This window comes from Protopterus annectens, chromosome 3.part1 (assembly GCF_019279795.1).
Source record: "Protopterus annectens isolate FY-2018-M chromosome 3.part1, PAN1.0, whole genome shotgun sequence".
Classification (NCBI taxonomy): Eukaryota; Metazoa; Chordata; order Ceratodontiformes; family Protopteridae; genus Protopterus; species Protopterus annectens.
In genome coordinates, this window is record NC_056732.1 from 1,230,917,652 (window position 1) to 1,230,937,627 (window position 19,976).

Consider the following 19,976-nt stretch of genomic DNA (forward strand, 5'->3'; position numbering starts at 1 on the left):
GGAGGGTATTCATAACATACCAATAAGGACCCCTTGGCAATTGACCAACTGAAATGATACAAAAAGTAATATTGAGGGATGGATCCCTGGTTAGGTTCAATTCCAAATATTACAATCAGGGTGGAATGAGGTGAAGGATTACACATCACATGGCTGAGCCCAGAAGTAATGACTTCCAAAATGTGGCCCAACTACCCAAGTTGCTGGTGAGGTGAAGGTAAGAGCTGAGGATTAAATGACAGCAGCAATTATGTCCACACAACTAAGACATTTTTAAAGCAAACTCTGAAGGATGTTACTCCTCTAATGGAGTGAGTTTTGATTACATTTAACAATGAGTAGTTAATTGACTGATGGGAAAATATGATGCAGTTAATGCACCTGGAAAGTTTCTGCTTGGCAACCACAATCATTTTCCTCTTCGCATGTAAACAGAATAACTGATCCATCCTTCCTAAAATTGTGTATCCAGTTCAGGTAACACCAGAGATATAATACACATCCATGATGTGAAAGTTTCTTTTCCACCTGCTTGCTGCCTCTGAAATCATCAACAAAAGAAACTGAGTTTGTCCTAAAGGATGTTCTAACTTTGTGAAAGACCATATACATTTCCTTGCAAGTAGGAGCCTGAAACTCACAGATATTCTATGCAGAGGTGTTGGTCATTAGTAAAAGCTTTTTTTAAGACACAAACTTCAATGCCCCTTATGCAGCAGGCTCAAATGCTGGACAGTCAAGGCTATGCCATGGAGTTCAGATCCTGTAGAGGGGAAGGGGTTCCTTAACAGAGTATGGAGACAGTACTCCTTTCAAACAATGCTTTGCCAGCCAATGCTGGGTGCTGGGACACATTCCTGCCTTCCACAAAGTCATGACTGATACAAACAGTTGATAATTACACCTTTGTCAGTGGGATAAATGAGGCCCAGGTTATGCAGGTGCCCAAGATACATCAATATTATCTGCAGAATGGCTAACCAGGGTAATACAGAGAACCACTTTGCCCAAACAGAGAAATGCAATTTTCATTTTCAGGTATTTTTAATTATCTCTGAGATTCCCTTTGCAAGCTGGTCACAGTTAGAAGTTCTACATTAGGAACCCATTCCCTGAGGTAGAGCTATAACTGTTCCCACCACCTACAGGGGTATCCTTGACTAGGACTGGAAATGTTTTGTGCACCTACATGCACCCTGAAACCACACCCTTCTTAGTCACCACAACGACTAGAAAGTACAGTTGCATAAAAAAGCTTAACACAACAGTACATGTTTGAATTGATCACTGCTGCAGTAGTATAACGGATGTCCAATCCAGTTTGGGTATTCTTTAGACACTTTGAAGTTGCAGTCACAAAAAAACACAAATCTACTATTCCCTCATTTAATGTAACCTTTAGGGAGTTTAAAGATGAGTGGCATTCATTTTCTAATGGCCTTTCATTAAATCCTTTAAGTCATTACAGTCTGTCTTTTCACCCTCATATAAAAGCAAAACATCTAATCCAGCAGAGACTCCCACTCTGCTTTAGAATACACTGGCTTATATTCTGCCTCTCAGGAAACTTCACCCAATTCCCTAGAGTTAATGTCTGAGGAAAATATTTCCTCTGATTCACCAGAAGAGAAAATTTCATTTGCAACAGTGATCTATTGATAAACATTTGAGTTTTAGTCTTCCTTCCCAGAACCTAGAGACAAGACAAGAAACTGGTGGCTATACATATATATAAAAAACTCCCATGCCATGGAATATAGAAATCCTTCTTTTTGCCCCACTACACTATGCAGAAGATGGGGAAAAATGTATTTGTCTGAGTACCAAAAATGTCTATTTCCAGAATGCCTAGAATGTCCCCATATCTTCAAATGTGCAAAGTCCGTGAATTTACAACTATAGATGCAGTCCATAGCCCCAGTTCACCATATGCACCAGTTCACTCACCTCCCCTGGGATGTTAACTACTGAGAGAAGGATTCTTCTTGACTATGGTCAACACCAGAACAGCCAATACCTGAAAAAGTTCCCTGCAGAAGGAGTGCAGCCTTGTGGCCTCTGTTTGGATTAGGTACTCTATACTAGGTTAGGCTGACTCAGTGAGAAAAAGGTCTCAGAATCAGTTACCTCATGGACAATACTGCTCTGCTCTTCGCCTAGCTGATATGATCCACAATTTCCAAGGGGAAGCATATTTCCTGAACCATGTGGAGCAGCAAGCTCCCCAACCTACCAGCAAATTGTCAGTCATCAAGACCTATGATGGTCTTGGCTACAGGGATGCAAGATCCACAAGAAATTCTTGAGAACCAGGGCTTGGCAACAAAAGAAAGCCACAGTGAAAAAAGGCTCTGAAGCCAATGACATCTCACAATGTACTAAAATTACTGCAACACTTGCATATCAGACATACTTTTATTATTTTATTTATTTATTTTACATCTATTTTACATTTGTTAACCAGGTAAGTCCAGCTGAGTGTTTGGCTTGTTTTCAGTGGAGATCTGAGGAGAAAAGATCCGGAGTGAGTTTTTACATTTTACTTACAAGCAATTAAGACATTTTCATTTGCAGCTAAACAGTTAAACAGATAACATTTACAGTAAATCATACAGAAGACAATTGGGTACAATGTCAGAAATCATACTGAAAACACTAAGGTACAATGTCATGAGAGGAATATATCTTGTGTTTATAATTCCTAAGTGGTTATATACAGTATAAGTACAAAAAGAATAGCATGGGGATGAAGTGGTTAAACATAGAGACAGAGGGGTAGATGTTTATTATGCTCGACAGTGGAAGGTGAGGAAAAAAAGAGGGAGAAGAAGTAGAAGGGAAGAGAATGGAGGGAGGAGGAACAGAAGCTAAGGTAGGGTAGTTTCAGGGAGGATGACTACAGTGGCAGGACCATTTATTTGTTAGGTATCTCCAAGTGGCTAGTTTGAAATGTTCGGTTTGGTCAAGGGACCTAATTTCTAGGGGTAGTTGGTTCCAAGTTGCAGCAGGGTTACAGTTATAGAGTAAACATCCTGTTTTGGTTTTGGGTTTATAAATCTGTAGGAAGTCCTGGTCTGAGCTACGTAGTGTCCTGGTTGGGGAATATTTGGATATAATAGACAGAAGGCTAGGGCAGAAAGATGGTAGACAAAGGATGGAGTGGATAATTTGCAGTTGATGTAGTAACAGCATATGAGGGAATTCGAGTCAGTCCAATAGTTTAAGGGATAGGTAATGGTGTAACTTGTAGGTTTGGTTTGCAGCAAATCTAGCAACCTTATTACAGGTAGTTTCAAGTTTAGTTATCAGTGTGGTATTAAGATTTGTGAATATTTGACAGCTATAGAGAAGGGTAGGAAGAAGAAATGCATGGGAGAGAGTTATTCTGGCTTTAGTGGTTAAATGCCTTTTGTTACGATAAAGGAGTCCAAGTTTCTGCTGAATCTTTTTGATAGAGGTAGTGACTTGGAGATCAAATTTAAGCTGATCGTCTATTATGACTCCCAGCAGTTTAGTGCTAGGTTCAGCAGTAATGATGGTGTTACTGCTTGACAGGATGGAAAATGTAGTTTTGAGATTGATAAGGTTTTTTGGGAGGAAGAGTAGGAACTTAGTTTTCTTAGGGTTGAGAATTAATTTGTTATCACAAAGTCATGTCTCTATGGTGTTGAATGATGCTTGGGTAGTAGAGTGGAGGTCAGATGTATTGTCAGCAATGGTGATGACCGTTGAATCATCGGCATATTGTACAAGTGTAGAGTGGAGAAAAGAGGTGTAAAGTAGGTTGGTGAAAATATTGAAGAGCAGTGGCCCAAGTATGGATCCTTGGGAGACACCCATTGGGACGCTTGGGGGGGGGGGGGATAGAGCAGAGTGCCATTTAACAGCTTGGTGACGGTTAGAGAGATAGCTAGAAAGCCAGGATATGGTGAGAGGAGAGAATCTTAAATGAGAGACAAAAGGAATTCTGAAGTTTATGGCTGCTATCAAGTCTAGAAAATGTAGCAGCATCTAGATTTGGACCCCGTGCCATCTACTCACCCAGCAAGCTAACACTCATGACTTCTTGGTCCACCTCTCAGGGAAGGAATATCTAATAATGAAATGCAACTAACTCCACCTTAATGAACATCTCCTCTGCAACAAGACTAGTGAGGACATTCTTTCAATTTAAGGTCAACCTAAGGAACTGCCACCCATGGCAGTACATAAAGGGCCACCTCATGGAAGTCCCTAAATGGCGCAATGAAAAAACAGTTGTCTAGATAGAGAACACCAGCAGAATTCTGCAAATTTCTGCCCAACATCATTTTGAAGACTATGTATTAATACCAGATAGCAATCGTTTGTAGTGAAAGTGATGACCAAACAGATGGAGCCAGAAAACCCTCCTGTGGGACCCCACAATATAGACATGCTAAAAAGGCATTTATTATGCCCAGTGACACCATCAAGACACCCTTTAGCAGCAAAGTAATGATCCCATGCAGAGTGACCATCTGGACTAAATGGGACACATCCCAGTTGAAGTTGCTGAGGTCCAGAAAAAGAGCAAAAACATTTTTCCCCCATCTTGGCCACAAGAATATGGCAGTAAAATCAAAACTCATCATGAAACACTTACGGAGTGTCAGGGCTTGTTTCAGGAGCTATGCTGAAACAAACTAACTTGGTAGGAGAAATCTTCTCTGGCAGAGGACAGATGAGCTACAAAATATAGCCGGATAAGTTGACCAAAAGCCTTTGTGATGGTTTTGCAAGTTTCTCATGGATCAAATGGGTAAGATGGTGTGTTGCTCAAAGGCCTTCCTCATAAAAGACAAAATCTAACAATTGAGCACACACTCACTGAAGTCATAGAGCTTATCCTGCACTTTCCTTACCAAGAGGGTCTGATACTGAGAAATCTGTGATAAACAGATAAGGGGCAAAAGTCTCAACACTACAGAAGAGTACATGTCAATACCACACCTGTTCTGGACTCACTGGTGGCAAGATGGTAAAATGCTGCAGCTTTTGGGGAATATGATGGACTCTTGATCACAAAGGAGTCTGGATGCAGATACTTTTGAGTGTTATTCTCCCAATGAAGTGGTAGCTTGTAAAAGATTGGTCTTTTTCAGAGATGATGGGACAGGATTAGGGTGTCTCCAGGTTGCTCTAATGACATCTCAAATACCAGGCACAAAGAGCAGGACAACACAAGGCTCCGCCAGTGTTTTTTCCAGAAACCCCAGCAGGCACTTCTGGGGAGAGGGATTAGGGGCATGAGGCCAGCCCAAGCATTCCCGCATATATCATCTTTGAAGGCTGGATCACCTGGCAGTGGATGCAGAAGAGGGTAGCTGAGTCATTGTTCATTTTATTTCCAAGACTGTAGCCTTAAGATCTTCCAAATTCAATTAGAACCTGGGGGATGAGGGAATGCCTTGACCTCTGCTACTAGCAATATGGGAAGGGGCAACAGCATGAAAGAACAGCACCAGGCACTGTGAGCTTTAGACACTAGCACAAAATTAGTAGTAGCCAAGGGGAGTATGAGGTGGGGAGATGCCTGCATCAGGCTTGGTGTTGACTTCAGTCCAAACTCCCTAAAGGTGAGCTTCAGCACCAGTAACTCAACCTTTTGCCAAACATCTGTTTGATGCCCATGTCTTGAGACAACAGTCCTGGATAAAGGATAACTAGGATGTCCACCCCCTTGATAAGGGCCCATTAGCTCATATTGGCCTGGGGTCTGGTTCTCGTAGGAGAATCCCCCATACCAAGAACCTCCTGTATGTGACTGGATGATTCTGTATACCAATATCCGATGTTAGGCTAGTCATACCAAAGCTTCAAATGATCATTTGGTGAGAGAAAAGACAAACTATCTGTAGCAACCCACAGGATGGAGTTCAATGGTACATATCTTCTGACTCTAAGGCCTAGGTTTCAGGCCCTTGCTAATCAGTGGTGAGCTCAGAGTCTGCATGGCCAAAGGGATCAGCTGGAAATCAGACTTACCTCAATGAGGTGGTTTTCTAGAATTTATTTTTGCGCAATCTTCCCTCCCTCAACACTGAATAATCCATATAAACCTTTAATGCTTGTAGTAGATGCCAATGGTGCACTCACCCCCCCAAGACAGCATAAGTGCTGCTAGTGTGGGTCTTGACTGTTAAAATAATGGCCACATGGATTCTCGGTTGTAATATTTGGGTGATTGAATTCAGGACTTTACTGATGATAGTAATAATGGAGATCCAAGCTCTGCAAATGAGGAACAAACTGGGGGGGGGGGGGGATCTTGGATAAGTGTGTTTATTTAGCTGGTGTGTATCAGTTTGTGCATGCACATATCCCCTAAAGGAGGCTTTTTGCTGAAAAAAGTATACATTTTGACTAAAGATAAAGGAAAGCTCAGATTTGCCTACTACAAATATTACTTCCTAATCTGAATCACTACAATTAACACAACCTTACCATATGATGCATAATTCAATTTGAAATAAATTACATGGTTGATAGAAAACACTACTCAGATTTTGCTACAACAAATATAAAAGCAGTGACTGCTAACTTATTTACTTGATCTGAAGTCATGAATAATGAAAATTCCTTTATACTTTTTCTAAGGTAACCTGTGTTCATTCTTGTCTCAAACAATATCGTTTATGAAGTTTATAAAATGACTGCCCTTTACATTTAAATTTTGCATTTATCAGCTGCTGGCGAAAAGCTAAAGGCTTAAAGAACAGCCACTCCTCAGCACTAATCTGCCATGCATATTGCATGGGCTGAGAAGAGGATCAAGCAGCAGCTCATCTTTTAAAAACACTTTTATAACTGAAAGACACCAGCACACAAAATTCTGTTGCTTACCTGCACAATCTTGCACCAAAAACCTTATTCCCTCAATCATATTAAATCAACACAGTAAAATCAAAGATTCACAAGTTCCCAGTCCTTCTCTTTGGCTCCTGTTTTAACAATGAGCCTTAAAATCATTGACATCTTAGCTATTTGTTCTAGAAAGCAAATAAGTTAGTCTTTTAAGTACTTCTTAAATCAGGGTTACCTACTAACCCAGAACAGCTTGAGCCACTGACTATCTTCTCAGGTTCATGGGAATGTCCACTACAACTAGCAAAGACGAAAAACTGGGAACCAGACCACTGTTCATGGAAATGCTCACTACCACTAGCAAGGAAGAACAAAATTGGGAAACAGGCTACTGCTACACATACCTTTCTTTTCTTTGGAAACCCATATAAATGTGCTTTAGTTAATAGCCTTCTCTACTTCAGCGTTCTGTTTAATGGGCTATTAATTCCACATTAAAATACATTCTCAATGCTTTATCCACAGATGCTGCCGAAAGCAGTCAATGTTCCTGGAATTCTGCCACACTTTTATAATGTATAATCTACAATGCTTTATTTCCTTCATTTCTACTTAAGCACTGAAGCCTATTTGTACCATCACACCCTTATCCAATAGTACCTTGTTGTGCACACTTAGTAAACAGCAACAGTCTAACTCACTCTAGCAAGAGATGCTGACTGCCGATAGACCACGTGCATTACACTTATGAATCATCAGTGGTCAGAAGCCACATGCTGGTAAACTATGAACTTCATCATTACATATCAGGTTAACTAGCTGCTTCTGTTTCTAAAATGCCTCCAGTGAAATAACTGAATACCACAACGAATGTGACAAGACTCCAGACAAATTGATTACTTGCTTTCAGTACATGATCAAGCATCAAAAGTAATAAGGTCTAAATTATCTGTTGAAATATTTACTTTTCTAAGTTTACCAATGCTACATATTTCTGTTTGGAATATAAATTCCACCCAACTCCCGCTAATCAATTTATACCTTATATTCATGGTGAATTCATAACATTGTATATGCTTTCAATTAAAGGATCATGTGAATATGCAAGTTTCTTTTTGTGGTCCAGAATTGTAATGGACTACATGGTGCATGTATGAGGACCCAAACACTTGTGCATAACACTGCATCTCCCTTGGAAACTCACCATCCAAATTCTGACTGCTATGAAATGTGAAATCTGTAGACATTTCTTATGACCAGCCCATCTTCCGCCTACTGTGTTGGAGAGCTTTGTGCCATTACTGATCTGAACAGTCCATGATACACAGCTGACAATCTTCAAGTCTTGCTATGATACAATCTGATCTTCTAGACATAGATGTGATTTTAGACTATACTTACTGTCTGATGAACTGAATGGCATCTTCATACTTCATTCCACTCTCAATCAGAGCCAGGGCTACAAGAACAGGGGCCCTAAAAGTAGGAGGAGGAATATGTTAAAAGGAAAGTCTTCAAATGGCAAAAGTGGCTTTCAAGCACAACACAGGCAAAAGGAAGTAAGAGAATACTATATTTCTACATTTGCAACTCTACAATGCTTATTTTCACTCAGATATTATAAAATGTGTCGCCAAAATAACAATTTGTTGGGACACAGTCCCCAGCTACCTAAACACTAGAAGGACTCTAAGGAAGGATATTGCTAAGGACTCTAAGGAAGGATATTGCTGAGGACTTCCGAGCTAAAAGGTGCTTTTCCTCTAGAGGCCATATCCAATTTGTAATGAACAATAAAAGTATGAGGGTTAGCCCAAGCTGCAGCTGCACAATTATTACCCAAGGAAGTTCTGGACAAAAAAGCTGATGAAGTTGCCATAGACCTGGTAGAGTGGGCTCTGGGTGGTTTTGGCCTACTTTTTGATAAAGAAATGTAATACAATCAGTGAACCATTTGGACAAATAACTTTAGATACTGGTTTGCCTAGTTTTGAATCAGAAAAAGGAGACAAACAATTGTTTGGACTTTCTTATATCTTTATTTCTGTGAATAATTGTCTATGTACATGTAACCAATGCAACAAATACTTGCCATCATTCGAAAAATTTGGAAAGAGCACTGGGAAATTAATAACCTGATTTATACTGGATTCAGAAACCACTTTTGGTAAAAAGGAAGGATTAGTCTGTAGAGAAGCCCTATCCTTATGAAAAACTAAAGGGTGTTTGAAGGACAATGCTTGAAGTTCCAACATTCTTCCGGCAGATGCAATAACAACTAAGAAAGCATTTTTCTAGGTAAAAAATGTTATATTAGATTTAGCCGAAGGTTCAAAAAGGGGGGGGGGGGGGGTTGAGTCAATGTCTGAAGTACAATGTTCAAATCCCAAAGACAGGTAGGATCCTTTAAAGGAGGTCTAAGTAAGAACTTTTACAAAGCTTAGAAAAAGCTAAAGTTAAATTATTTACTCCCAGATGAAAGTTGGAAATAGCTGCTAATTGTACTCTGATAAGATGATGAACTAGGACTTCATTGAAAACTGTTCCCAGAAAGTTAAGGACATCTGAAATTGGTGCTGAGATGGGAGTCTAAGTTTTTACTTAGGGCCCAAATAACTAATCTTTTCCATTTGCTCTTATAAATCTTTCTGGTGGAAGCTTTGTGGGAAGATAACAAAATGTGATGGATTGGGAAGGACAGCTTGGGCTGTCTAACAATCAATAGAATTATAAAAAACATGCTGTCAATTTGAAGTCTGTTATGCCTGGTTGAGTCATGCCTTTTGGATGAACAAGAGGTCTGTCATTGGGCCCAGAATCCATGGTGAATGTAGCAGATGAGGCCAGAGGAAGAGAAACCAAATCTGAAGAAGCCAGTAAGAGACCATGAGGATAACCACGCATTCACTCGTGAAGCTTTCTGTAGAAATTCTGGGATAAGGGGTAATGGGGAATAGACATAAAGGAGACAGGAGGGCCAATGTGAAGAAAAGCATCTCTCGATGACTCCCATGATGGGGGAATCAGGGCAAAAAACTTGCTGCATTTGTTGTTGAGGGGAGAGGCAAATAAGCTGCAGCATGGTTGGTCCCACTGACAGAATATTCTCCCTGCCATGTTGATATTGGGGGACCACTCTTGAGGCATTAGAATGGACCTGCTTAACTTGATTGCAATCACTCTGAATTTCCCTGAGATGTGGGGGTGGAGAACACCCACTGCCATACTCGCATAGCTTCTCGTCAAAGAGGACAAGATCTGGTTCCTCCTGTTTGTTGATGTACCAGACTACTGCCATATTGTCTGCCTGGATTGCAATAGTCCCGAATGAGAGAGTGTCTTGAAAGGCCTGCAATGCTAGGAGGACAGCTCTCATCTCCAGGACCTTGACATGCATCTTGGCCATTTGGAAGACCATATGCCTTGGACTGCCCTTCCCGGGAAACGCCTCTCCCCTCACCTGAACTAAGAGGCATCCTTGTCCACCGTGGCCTTGGGTTTAGGGAGAACAAAAAGATGGCCTTTGTGAAGCTGATTGGAGTGGATCCACCACAGAATGCATGCTTGAGTAATCTTGACTGGCATGGATAATGGGTGTTAGAGAATAGACCACTGAGTGGAGAGTGTCTACTGAAGTATTCTCATATGGAACCTGTTAAGTGGTAAGAGGGTGACTGCCGCTACCATGGATCCGAAGGCTTGAAGCATCAGATGTGCCAGAAGGGAAGAATTTTTAATTATTTTCTTGACCTGGAATTGGATGGTTTCAATTTGAGAGAGAGGAAGAGCAGCTATTTGGGTTGTTGTAGCCAGGTGATCACTGATGAATTCCAAACTCTGAGTCAGTATGAGCTAAGATTTGTTGTATTTGACTTATATTGCCAGATGGGAGAACAGCTGGAGTAAACAGTCCCTTGCTTGAATCAGTTGATGGCTGGTTGAAGCGGACAAGAGCCAGTCATCTAGATATGAAAACACTCAGAATCCCAGAAGTCTCAAGTAAGCTGCTATGACTGGCATGCATTTGGTAAACAACCTGGCGTCTGTGCTGAGACCAAAGAGCAGTGCTCTGAACTGGTAAAGACTGGCTCCCAGCCAAAAGTTTAAGTATCTTCTGGAGCACCTGTTAATTTTTATGTGATAGCATTCAACTTAAAGATCTACTGAGGATATCCAGTTGCTCTTGTGCAGAAAAGGCAGAACAGATTAAACCATGACCATTCTGAACTTTGTATACCGAACAGATAGATTTAATTTGCTGAGATCCAGAATTGGTCTTAGGTCCCCTATCTTTCTTGGCACCAAAAAGAATTTTGAATAGGTTCCGGACCTTCTCTGGTCTGGGGGGACCTCTTGGGTGACTCTTTCTCCTAGCAGCTTTTTTATTTTTAGACAAACTGCTTCCCTCTAACTGGATGGAACATTGGACAGGATTGGGAAAAGGGTATAACATAACCTCTGGATATTATCCTCCGCACCCACATGTCTTCTGTGATGTCTAGCCAGGCTCTATGGTGCAGGGATAGGTAACCCCCAACTGCCTCCTGAGATGGGCAGTTGGACCTCCATTCAGGAACACTGCTAGGATCCGTCAGAGAAGGAATCGCTAGATCCTTGGTTATGTGGACCACCTTTGCCAAGGAAACATCATCTTCCATTGCTGTTTCCCCCTCTGGCCCTCGAGGAACCATCTCCACATAGATCTTGAAAGGGACCCTGAGACTTCATGAACCACATCTTTCTGCCACCTTGGGTAGAAAAACATACTTACACAGCAGACAGGGTCTTCCCTTCTTGTTTGTACACAGAGATTGTGTCTTTAGCCTTAGAGACAAATAATGAGGTCCTATCAAAAGGAGCACTGAAGACAATTTAAACAGTTCTGCAAAATCACACAAGCACATCAAGGCATGTCTCCTAATGGAAATGCCTGAACCCGCCACCCATGAGGTACCTTCAGAAGCGTGAGAGATTAACCTCATGGATGAATGATAAATAGATTGGAGGGTAGCCAACTGCGAGGAAACAGACCCCGAAAGACATCTCGTAAGCTCCTTGATTAAATCCCTTTGAAGTCTGCCAAAATATACCAAATAATTCAGTGACCTTACAGCAAAGGTTGCTGACACACATAGACATGCCGTGCCCTAGATTCCCTGTTAGGGGGTTAATAAAGGAACTCTGTTCTGCTAGTTCCTTTCTCGTGGCTACTGCAACAACCATTGCATCAACGGATATTCCTTTACTCCAGTGAAAGTGATCTTTTGGAGTTCAAGAATTTTGTCTGGTCTCTTGGGAATAGGCTCGAGAGTGTCCGGTTCCTTCGAAGCCCACTGAGGGACCAGATTTATAAGCTCATTGGTGGATGGAGTTACCCAGAGGTAGACGGGCCAGACCTGCAACCCTGATTCTAATTGGGAAGGATTATCATGAAACCAACCACCTCTTTGTTTAAGGAGTTCTAAGATGTCTCCAAATGATACATCATCAGGTGATGATCTGGGGTACCATTCCCCATCATCAAGATCAGTGTCCTCCAAGACAGACTCTTGTCGAGAGTCCATGTGCCTCCTCTTGCACATTCTCTTCAATGGAACCTTTTCGGTGGGATGCTCCAGGAAGGTAACAAAAGAGAATACCCTGATGGGTGGACCGGAGGCTGGTTTGGGATGGTTACCACTGTTGAAGGGATGAATGAGGCTCAGGACACAAAACCGAATGAGACAACGATATCTGATCCAAGGAAGATAGGGTCATCTGACCTGTAGGCATTGAAAAAACTCTCTCCACTACCTCAAAGGTGGAGCACCTAAGGAAAGTAGAAACAGATGGATCCAATGGAGGACTTTGTTGGATTGTCAGCTCCTAAGGTCCTGCAGGCAACGTACTTGAGGAGCGAGTCGAAATTGAGCTATCTAAAACAGATGCTACAAGGGGAAGAGACTAGTCTGACAGATTAGGAGTTGACTCCAACATCCCAGAACTGGCATCAATACTTCGACTCCGAGAGTCCTCGGACTCCAAGGTACTCTGTGCAGAAACAACAAACTTTGGATCTGATGAAAATGTCCCAAAGGATTTCAGATCCAATGGCTCCGAAACAGAATTATGAATCTGAGGAGGAGATATTAAAGAGGGTGTGGATCTAAGAAGGTTCTCAGGACCCAATGAGGTTGGAGCTAAGTGAACTCCCATTTGAATTTGCATCATAAGGACCTTCCTCAACACCCTATCTGCATCCACTTTGGAAAGACTCCTGGAGGATCAAAAAGAGGAAACCATACACAAAGGCCTGGAATATTGTCCAGGTGACTGCTCAAAGAATGGAGAAAGCAATTTGAATGAGATAGGCTACAAGAGTAAATATGGAGTATGGATCCGAGGAGATCTCTCAGATCTTGGTTTTGGATCTGAATAGTTTAGCCTGTGGCTCCTATGAAGGAGCTGAAGTAGATGGCCACTCAGGGGATCTCTTGTGAGACTCCTTAGGATATGAGTTGCCCTTTTTGTCCTGTTTCTTATGGGGTTGAGCCTCAGTAACTGGAGTGGAGTACTTAGAAGGGATAAGACCCCGAAGAATATGTTTATTTTTCCTATCAATTAAGACCCTAGAATTGAAGTATTTGCAGATCTCACAATCCATGTCTAGGTGTTTGGGGCCTAAAAAATACAAACATTCTGTGTGAGCATCCGAATTCATAATTTTGTGCCCAAAAGTAACACACATTTTGAAACCAGATATTTTGTCCAACATATTGACAAGTTTAAAAAGATATGGAAAAAATTAATAATCCTGTATAAAAGGAATACTATGTTTTTTTTTAAAGAAAAAAAGAGATGAAAGAGAGGGGAAAGAATTACCAATAATAGTAATTGAAGAGTACTAAAATTAGTACAGAAAGAAGAAAAGAGGAAAGACTACCAATGATGGTATGAAAGGATACTCAAGGGAGTGCAGGAAAAGGTTCTAACGAGTAAATTTACCAAGGATAAAAGGGAGGAAAGATAAATAAATGAAATTAAACTCACTGATATTTAAGAATTTCGATTAGTGATTACCAAAAGCTCAACATCTCACAATCTACATCTGTTCACAATGGCAGTGAGTGAGATCTAAGGTATGTTAGGATGGTGGGGCATTATGGGTAAAGAGAGGAGCATGAGAGTTTAAGATTCTACAATCTGTAATAAGCGGCAGAGTCAGATCTGAGGATAGGATTCAAACCAACAGTTAATGAATGAATGAAACTGGACAACATCAGATTACAGCTTCTTTGATCAAAACTGTATGATGGATTTAGTCTTTCATGTTCTAACACACAGCCTAAATGTCAACATACTTTACTTATGTACTTAAACATAGTACAAATTAAATTACTTCTAAATACAAAAAAAAAACAAAACATCTTTACAGCTGAGCCACAATCAAGACTCATTTAAAAAGATCAGCCAACTTGAGAGAGGCTACAGTGAACACTCCTGAAGCCACCATACATACATACAAATATTTTAGGCATGGACAATAATGCCCTTCTAGCCTGCCAATATACCAAAACACTTATTTAAGTGTTCATGTTATTCTTCTTAACTAGTGCTTGCTTTAATGTAATTTGGTAATCTATTCCATTCATCATCTATTCTCTCACAGATCCAATGAATACACCCTTTATTCCTACAGAATCTTCTACATAGGCTTTCAGGTAATTCTCTACTACCTTTTAATAACCCCAAACACTCCTAGAGGTAGTTGTCTCTAAATATCCTACATACCTGAATAAGGTCTCCTCTTAAATGTCTACATGAGATATTGTACAAGTTAGGACATTATAGTGTTTCATAACTTAAAATCTTTCACACAGATGGATGCTCTTCATATATTCCTGCTGCACTCTTTCCAATTTATTCTTGCTTGTTTTCTGAGCTTTCCATACTCAATTTTGGTTCTAATGTAACTAACAGTGACCTCATCATTTATTTCCCAGAATTCATAAATCTTTTTATGCAACCTACATACAATTCTACAACTATCATTAACCAATCTGTTGATAAGATTTAAAAAATCAAACTGGATCTACCCATATACCCAGATCCTTAAATGAAGCTAACATTTCAATCACTGTGCTGTATTAAATATTCGCCCTTCAATCTATGTCTCATCATATGCTTAGTTTTTTTGCTATACATTTCGTTTTTGATGTATTTATCAGCATAGTATTTGCCTATGCCCAGTCAATTTAGCCAAGTTATTCTGTAGACAAGCACTATCTAATACATGTAATCAGGTTCTCCATTTTTAAGTCGTCTGCACACAGACTGTAGAAAACCTTAGGTAAAATAATAACAGCTTGAGCAATTCCCATACTTAAATGACCTCAGAAGAGCACACATTAAGTCCATGCCAAAGTGTTCTCAGGTCATTATTAATAATTCCATCTCCTCCCTGTACTTTGTTTGGGTCCCATTTGTGTAGTTCTTTTTCAATATAATCTAATTTAATTTCAGTATATGAACTTACCTAGCTGTTACTAGGACAATTTATCAGCTACATTACAGAGACAAACTGCTTTGTGCAAGATTTTGTAAATATAATTTGTTGTGTCTAAGAATTAATTTTAGAATCTATACACAGTATCAATGTGCATGTCTTTATTTCTACCATATCTTATGTATCTATAAATTAGATTCCTATTATGCTTAATCTCTATACATACATTTTCTACAAATTTTTCTTGATCTTGTCTTTCCAGCTTGTTTCTGTTTTCAAAGGTATAGTTCAACCTCTTTTCCATTTCTCATTTCTTATATTTTTGTCTATCACTTTAATCGGATATCTTGTTTTTATGGAAATATAGCCACCTGACCTTGTGTACCAAGATTAGGATGTTAAAACATGTAACACTTTCTCCTTCAAAACTTGACACATTTCTTCTGTAGTTTTTCTACTGAATATCACTCCAATTAATTTTCCATAATGACTGTTTTGATACCATATAGCATGTTATTAGTTTTCTCTGCACTGATTTAGATTGCAGTTTAGCAGAAATATCCAGCGGCAATTTAACCTTTGTAATCTCAATCAGTGGACATCAACAGTGATGAAACTTGACCCAACAGTTATTTCTTTAGGAACACAAACAATGTCTAGTATGTTCCATTCCCTGGTAGTTTTTTTTTTACAATCTGAAGCAATTGTTGTTTCTGAACATACACTGTGAATTTCCTTACTAATACTGTTGAATAAATATTGTTCCACTGTTTTTCTGATAAATGTTAACTCCCCAGCCTCTATTATTTTCCCTTTTTTGTTTCATGAAAGAAATGTATGAATTTATCTAGGTTATCAACACTTGACTTTGATGGTCTACACACACAGTTGCTACGGTCCCTATTATAACAACGAAAAGGAAATCTGTCGAATGGCTAAAAAGTCAAATATTCCAGACTTCGAAATCGCTAATTATATATACCAACTCCGACATCACATTACAGTGAGGAAAGGGCAAATTTTCCGATCTTCACTGTACCGCGATCTCACAAAACCGATCTAGCATTTTGGAATATTCTACTTTTCAGCCGTTCGACCGATTGCCTTTTTGTTCATCTAATAGGGATGCCAATTGTTATATATTACAGGGTTGTCTTTATTGCTGCAGTTACATAATCTGCAGTATTGGTGTTACCACTGAACATGTAACAATTTCAAGTCTCATAATCTTCATTCCCTGTCAAAACACCTCCACCTGATTATTGTTAAAATGTCTGTTACTAAAAAAATATTTATACAGAGACAAATGGTTTTAAACATTGTTTGTTCATCATGTTTCACAAACAAATGAATCAATCATGTTGGAATGCATCAACATTTTCAATAAAAAAAAACTAATTACTAATGGTCCTAGCATTAGCAACCATCAGACATACATTAGCTGGTAAAATTTCTGACCAGGCAAAAATCTTGCCTTGTGTTAGTCAAATACTGTAATATATCTGCTGCAAATATTCTCTCCCCTTGTCTTGCCAAGCACACATTATCCTGTCTAAACATCTGCGTGCCCAAATTAAAGCTTGGATGCTCTACTCACTTCCATTTTTTAAAATGCGAGATTTTTTTCATGTAGGTTATTTACCCAAAAAATCTTTTCATTCATGCTGACCTGACTCTCGTTTCTATATGTAATTTGTGAAAAATACGTCCTAACACCTGTTAGGGCTGTAAGTTCCCTACTAACTGTCAGAGAGTCCTCGAAGATTAGATCATTTGTGCCAGCATGAATAAAAACCTTTCCACGCTTCTTTACATTAAGGCTTTCTAAGACCTTCTCATATCCTGTACTTTTGCTCCTGGCAAGCATAACCCTATTCAATGTTTATCATCTTCTCTGTAAATGTAAATATTAGTTCCTCTAATAATGGAATCTCCAATTACACGTATACAATTTCTGTTTATCATCTTCTCTGTAAATGTAAATATTAGTTCCTCTAATAATGGAATCTCCAATTACACGTATACAATTTCTGATCAGATCTGATGAATCCCTGCTCTATCAATTGTTACAAAGGAATTTTCTTCATCACCATTAGTCTTATTAATCTTACAGTTTTCATTGATTATTACCATTTGCAAGCACACAATTTTCATCCAGCTGTCTTTGTACTCCAACAGCTTGAACCATGTTGTCAACTTTGGTCTTTCTCTTCTTTTTTCTTAGAGTACTGTTCTTCAATCCTTACAATTTCCATACTGATTTCTTCATTTACACTTGCCCATTGCCTCTTTTTTCTACTTTCTCTGTTGGAAAAAAGATGCTGTTTTTCTGTAAACTGACTGTTTTCTGGCTGAACAATGTTATTTCCTGTAATCTACTTTTCGCATAACAAAGCATTGTCCTTTTTAGTAAAAATTCTCTTTGCATTACAGACTTTAATCCATTTATTTTTCTTCGTAATTTGTTGTGAAACTTTTCTTTTACATTTTCTTCTACATAGTTTGAATCTCCAGACTTCTGAATATTTGTACCCTGAATTCTAAAGCTGCCATCAGTAGTAGTATGTTTATCAGAGGCTAAGTAATCTTTACTAACAATATACATTTCCTTTCCTAAACTTGTTTGAGTTCCACTTTGCCTAATATTGTTTATCTCATCAACCCAGACAACTGCAGAAGGACAGTCATCATCAGCAAGTCTAGATGTACTACTAATAATGGTAAGCAAATCATCTGTTTGACATGAGGAACACAGGTCACCAGAGTTAACAGGTGTTACCTTTAAATGTAGGTTCATAGGTAGGTACTAGGCTATCGGCCCTGGAGCCTACACAAGCCCAGCCAAAAAGGTACCCTTGCTTTTGCCACCCAAGAAAATTATTTTCCTGTGCCACTGTCGAGCAGAGCCACAGAGGTGATCCCCGGGGTGAATTTCCTATTTCCCATACAATCATCAAGATTTTTATTGAAGAGTGCTAATGAGGAGCTTTGTTTGATATAGAAAGGTAGTTTATTCCAGAGTATGGGAAGTCTCTGGGACAGGAATCTATCCCTCTGGCATGTTCTGTTTATTGTGGTGACAAGGTTTAGGTCCCTAGAGCGTGTAGCTCGGAGGGATTGGGATTTCTTCAAGTGGAGCATGTCCAACAGCTCTGGGTTTGACATAGCTTTGTATGTTAGGCAGAGATTACCTCTGAGTAGGCGATATGCGATGGAGTAAAGCTGGAATTTTTTGAGATGGTCTGCGTAGGGCATCTGTTTGAGGCCGGTAATCCTCTTTGTGAGGTATTTCTGCGGCCTTTCCAGTTGTTGTAGATGTCTTGTGAGGTACATACCAAAAGGGGTGTTGTACTCTATAATGGGTCTAATGAGTGATGAGTAGAGGGGAACAATGACCTATTTTTTTCTGGATAAGAAACCTTTTCTGATGAGGTGTGCCACATAGAAGGATTTCCTGTCTACTGTGGCAATGTGATTATCAAAGGAGAGACTACTGTCCACCTATGCCCCAAGGTCTCTTATCACACTTTCCGTGTACTACCGCCTATGTTGTAGTTCATGGGTACAGAGTTTTTACCAAAGGGGATGACAATGCACTTTTTGGCACTGAGTTTGAGGCCATGGCTTTGACACCAGGCATCTGTCTCAGTGAGGCCCTTTTGTAGGATGTCCACATCTTTAGGAGTTTCGATTATGGCTCCTAGTTTGCAGTCATCTGCGAACTTCATTAGCCAAAGACCTTCTGTGTTAGCCTGTACTTCAGAGAAGTAGATACCAAACAGGAGGGGACCCAGGACTGACCCCTGTGGTACTCCACTTGTCACTGGTCTGAAGTCGGATTTGGAGTCTGCTACTTTCACAGTGTGGATTCTGCCAGTGAGCCAGTTGGCAACCCATCTTGTGACACAAGGATTTATACCTAGTTTAGTGAGTTTATCTATAATTCCAGAGTGGGGGATGGTGTCGAAAACCTTGGCAAGATCTAGATAGGCTGTGTGAACCACCTTACCCTTGTCTACGGCTTTGGTGACTGCTTCAAAGAAGTCTATCAGGTTTAGGAGACATGATCTGCCATTTACAAACCCAAACTGGGTGGGGTCCAGAGTTTGGAGATTGCCATTATCTTTGCTTATAAGTTCCATGATGATACGTTCCATGGCCTTGCAGACCAGGCTTGTCAGGCTAATGGGGCGGTAGTTCCCAGGGTCCGTGGTGGCTCCCCCCTTAAGTAGTGGGATAACCGTTGCTGTGCGCCATTCAGCAGGCACAAAGCCTGAGGTGAGGCTATGATTGAACATGGTACTTAGGTGGGGTGCCAGTTCGTTCTGTAGTTCGTGTGGAATGCAGCTTGGGATGTTGTCTGCTCCCATGGTTGCTGTGTTCTTGGCTTTGGAGAGTGTGGTTTTTACCTGTACAGCCGTGATTACAGGAGCTTTGCATTCTTCTGGTATAGAGATGGGCTCTTTAGGGGGTGAGAGGGGAGTAAAGTTAGCACTGAACCTATCTGCTAGGATGTTGGCAATATCAGTTGGGTCTGTATATTTACTGCAATTATGCTGTAACTCACAGCACATCTGAATGTTACCATTGAGATTCTTGACATAGCTATAGAATGATTTGTGGTTGTCTTTAGAATCAGTGGCGATTTTGTTTTCATAACTAGCTT

At 40.0% G+C, this 19,976-nt stretch overlaps 1 protein-coding gene across 5 annotated transcripts in view; it reads right to left on the reverse strand.

Moving 5' to 3' along the window:
- Window positions 1-19,976, reverse strand: part of LOC122798392 (protein tyrosine phosphatase type IVA 3) — a 636,579-nt gene that overhangs the window by 43,709 nt on the left and 572,894 nt on the right. For 4 of the 5 annotated variants that reach the window (XM_044067296.1, XM_044067295.1, XM_044067298.1 and 1 more), the window contains one exon: window positions 8,227-8,301. The exons of the other annotated variant lie outside the window; for it this stretch is intronic. In XM_044067296.1, coding sequence (XP_043923231.1) covers window positions 8,227-8,301 — 75 coding nt within the window. The remainder of the gene's footprint in view (window positions 1-8,226; window positions 8,302-19,976) is intronic. 5 annotated transcript variants of the gene reach the window in all.